General features: G+C 41.7%; 1 protein-coding gene across 1 annotated transcript; it reads right to left on the bottom strand.

Annotated features, from left to right (window-relative positions):
• Positions 1–1,104: 1,104 nt before the first annotated feature.
• Positions 1,105–3,120, bottom strand: LOC121443420 (testis-expressed protein 13C-1-like). Its single transcript, XM_041645176.1, is given in 2 exon segments — positions 1,105–1,305; positions 1,471–3,120. Coding segments are annotated over 2 exon segments (1,851 nt in total).
• Between the last annotated feature and the right edge of the window lie 1,117 nt (positions 3,121–4,237).

The raw sequence follows: 4,237 nt of genomic DNA on the forward strand, positions 1-4,237 counted from the left end.
GAACCGAGGTAAGTCCATTCATTAAAGACTTTTGAATTTTGACCCTAGAAATGACTGCAAATATGGACCTGGGCTTTTTTTTTATAAGCAAAAAATGCATGCCAGTCTATTTTTTCTAAACAATACTCTCACCTGTCATCTAAGCAAGCTCACCACAAACAATCATGATGTACTGACCAGAAAATACCATAAAGGTCATTTCCTAGCAAACACTAAACACTGGCAAGTGTTTCATGAATTGCATGAAATTTATCAAATTTGTTATTAGTACTACATCTCTGCCTCTCTCAACAAGTTCATTCTTTATGATCAAAAAATATTTCATTCTCCATCTCCCATCATAATAAGCACCAAAGAATTTCCTCTTTCTCGATTGATCATGCTTCTTGACTTAAGCCAATGTGAGTCACATTCCATTATAATAAGGTGTTTCATTGTTTGTTTTTTCTCTTAGGGAACATTCTAAAGGAATATGTTCACCTTCTTGAGCAACAAAAAATTTAGTAGTCCTGAGACAAAATAAACAGGACCTTCCCATTAAATGTAGAATGCAAAAAGAAGCAAGCATAAACACAGCAATTGTTTAAGATGTCTTCATTTTCAAGGAAAAGCGGTATTACAAATTTAACAGTGTTTTTAATTGTGCTATCATATGGCTGCCTCCAGTCAAATGTATGCTTTTTTTAAGAAAAGAAAATTAATAAGAGAAAAGAATAGTTTAAAAAAGCTTCATGAGTTGAGCTGCTTAGGGATGTCATATAATCGGGAACAGCTGTACCAACTCCACCATCTCATCTGCAAAATAGTGAAAAATAAAAAAAAAATCACAATTTAAAAGGTGGATGTGACACTTCAAAATAGTTCTTTTTATCTCAAGCAAGTTAATATAATAAAATATAAACATTGCCATATTTGTATGCATGTGTGCCTTCCCATAATGAGGAAAAGTAGTTAATTGGGAAAATAGGAAAATGGACTTTACATTTTACTCTATACATTTTTACATTTAACTTTTCTGGAAGGTGTAGTTGGATCAGAAGAGGGAGTGAATGTTAAGAAATTGGTTTTCTCTTTGGAGTGTTTCCATTACTCACCTTTCTGAAATCAATACGGTGGTTTTGGGTGAAAATCTTTCCTCTCAAGTTGAGCACACACCTTTGCACATTTAAAGCAGCCTTTGCACCATGAGCGATTCACAGCTTTACATAATGAGCAGACCCAATTCGCTGGAGTATATGAGAGGGGTTTCTCCTGTTGTTTGGTTTCAAAGGATTTTTCCCCTTGAGCTTGCTTGAATTCAAAGGCCTTTACCCCTTGAGGTTGCTTGAATTCCAAGGCCATTACTCCTTGGGGTTGCATGGATTCAAAGGTCATTACTTCTTGAGGTTGGGTGGAATCAAAGGTCATTACTCTTTGAGGTTGCATGGATTCAAAGGCCTGTACTCCTTGAGGTTGAATGGATTCAAAGACTCTTACCCCTTGAGGTTGCATGTATTCTTGAGGTTGCTTGATATTTTGCTTTGGAGGCAGTTGTTTGGAGGGGCATTTATTCATAGAATAACTTTTACTTTTTCTCAGGGGGCTGGCTTGGAAACTATTTGGCTCTTCTTTCTGGCCCTGGCTCTTGCCAGTCCCCTCACCTTTCTCCAAACTAGGGCTTGCATCAGTAGCCAGGGTTGTCATCTGCTGAAATGTGTTTGTGTTATCTTCTCCCAGGGCAGCTGTGCCCTGGGATGTCTTTGGGTCCTCTTTATGTTCACTGATAAGACAGCTTCCCAAGTCTGGCCTCTTCAGAAGAATTCCTGGATATTTTTTCAGGGTTGGGCTTGTTTTGTTCACCTGAGTAACTGTTTCCTGAAGAGTTACTGAATCTTCTTTAGTGCTATGGCTGACGCTATCTTTTAGGCCACCCACCTTCTTGGGATTCCCTGGGTATTTCTTCTTGGTGCAGCTAGTTTCATTTTTCTGGGAAGTCATCCCCTGAAGCATTACTTGTTCTTCCTTTATGCTGTGATTACTGTTGACCTCGAGTGCAGTGGTTACCTGCTCCTTCACTGGATTTTTCTTTTCAGTGGCAACCTTCATCTGGGATGTGACATGACTTTCCTTGTGGTTGTTGTTGCTGCTGTCCCCATGGGGTGGTGTGCCTTGGGGTTTCTTTGAACCTTCTTCCCAGTGGCTTACACTGTTTCCCAGATGACTTACATCCTGGAGGTTCTCAGGATATTCGTTATGCCTATGGAAAGTTTGGCCACAAGTAGAAGCTGTTGCTTCCCGTGACCCCATTGAAACCCACATGCCAGGTGGGTAGATTGCTGCAGGAGCTATCTGAGGTACAACTGTAGCCATGGCTGCTGTTGTTGCTCCTAATTCCATCACTAATGGGTGTGGCACAGGTGTTGAATATGGGAATGGCAAGGGAATTCTAGTATTGAGTGGTAGTGGATGTGGCACAGGCATTCGAAGAAAGGGTGGCACTGATGGTACCCAAGGACCAGGAAGTCCTGGCAAATAAGACAAGACCGGTGGGACAGGCATCTGGGCCTCCAAACTGGGCATGTTTTGGGCCTCTCTAGATCGCCACTCTTCCTGCTCTTCTTCCTCAAAAGACCACACTGATGCACTACCCTGTTGCATTTTAGGTTCAGGCACATCAGGCAAGGCAGACCTCTCTGCTTGGAGCAGCCTCCCACGCAGTATTTCACGCTCATCCATTGCCTCTTGTAACGCAGTCTGTGTAGAAACAAGTTGAGCTGCTGCCTGGTCCCTCTCCTCTCGCAACCTCTGTAGTTCAGAGGCCAGAGTCCAGGAAGCTGTTTCACGCTCTCCCACCTGTTCCTGTAGCCTCCCAACTCTACGTGCCTGCTGCTCACGTTGCCTAGCACCTACTCTCACACTCAATGCCAAAGCACTCCAGGTACAAGCCCTCTTTAGGGAACGTGGCACTTTCGGGTCAACAAGGATAGTATGAAGGTGGTCTTCTATCTCATTCCAAGACCGAGATCGAAAGGACATATAGAATTCTGGACCCCCTCCATTCATAAGGACTTCATTGTTAATGAATCTGATTACTTCAGTATGGTGGAAGCCACTGTTGTGGTCTCCAAATTAAAGTGCCATGACTTTTGCAGTTTAGCCAATTAATACTCTCATGTACCTCCACTATGGTTACTGACACAGCTGCCACACATGTGGCTTAACTGCTGCCCCCTCCCCTCCAGTTTCAGTCCTACTTCAGTCCATGTCGAATCTTTGTTTCCTCGTTTACTTCCTTCCTCCTCTTCTTATTTCTCCATAAAACAGAGAAGCTGATCCTCTCACAAAGTCCTCTGTACTCAGCTGTGACTGCCTACTGCCGGGTAGTTAAGGAACATTCCACAGGATACCTCACAAAGGGTAAACAACTAAGTCATGCCACATGGCATGCTGGGAAATGTCATTCATCCTTAAACTACCTAAAAGAAGCGCAGGGAAGGCAGATACTGTGAGTACTGTAGTGAACGCAGAAAAGAAGGCATGAAAGAAGGTCTTCTAGAAGACCATAAGCTAGTGAATAAAATGAGGTCTTCAGTAACATACCTGTTGCTGATAAGCAAGACAGAATTTCTATACTGGGTAACAGATGAGGAAAGAGCTAGAGGAACTGGGCTATAGGCATAGCTAGGTAACAATTTCAAGTCTTCTTGTATCATGACAATGATACAATATGGGCTTTCCCCTTTCTTTTTTTTTTAAATGTGTATTGTTTTTGTTTTGTTAAACCAAAATTGGTATAGGAGAGAAGGTTCAGGGATGCATTGTCAGAGATATGAAACAGAGAACTGGGCTTGCAAAGGTGGCATCAAGACTAGAAAATGTGGGAGTAGTGGGAACCAGATTATTACATAAGAAGAATTGGGAAGAAGTTTGGGGACACTAAAAATCCCAAAAAGGGTTCAAGATTTTTAAAGGGACTGCTGATGAACACCATTTCCCATACTGAGTAGGTAAGGAAGAGAAAGCAAGGAGGAAGTAGTCTAGGAAGACTAAAGACAGAAAGCTACAACCAAGGTACATGTCCATATTCCATGAAAGGGAAGAGGAAATTTCAGAGCTTCTCCTCTCAAAATTAAAATTCTCTTATGCAACATTTGCATCTAAAGTGAAGAACATTGGGTATCTGAAGTTTCTTTTTTTTTAATTTATTTATTTATTAAAGATTTCTGTCTCTTCCCAGCCACCGCCTCCCATTTCACTC

The sequence above is a fragment of the Microtus oregoni genome, unplaced genomic scaffold (assembly GCF_018167655.1).
Source record: "Microtus oregoni isolate MIOR12 unplaced genomic scaffold, Mior012 000106F_ref0000393, whole genome shotgun sequence".
NCBI lineage: Eukaryota > Metazoa > Chordata > Mammalia > Rodentia > Cricetidae > Microtus > Microtus oregoni.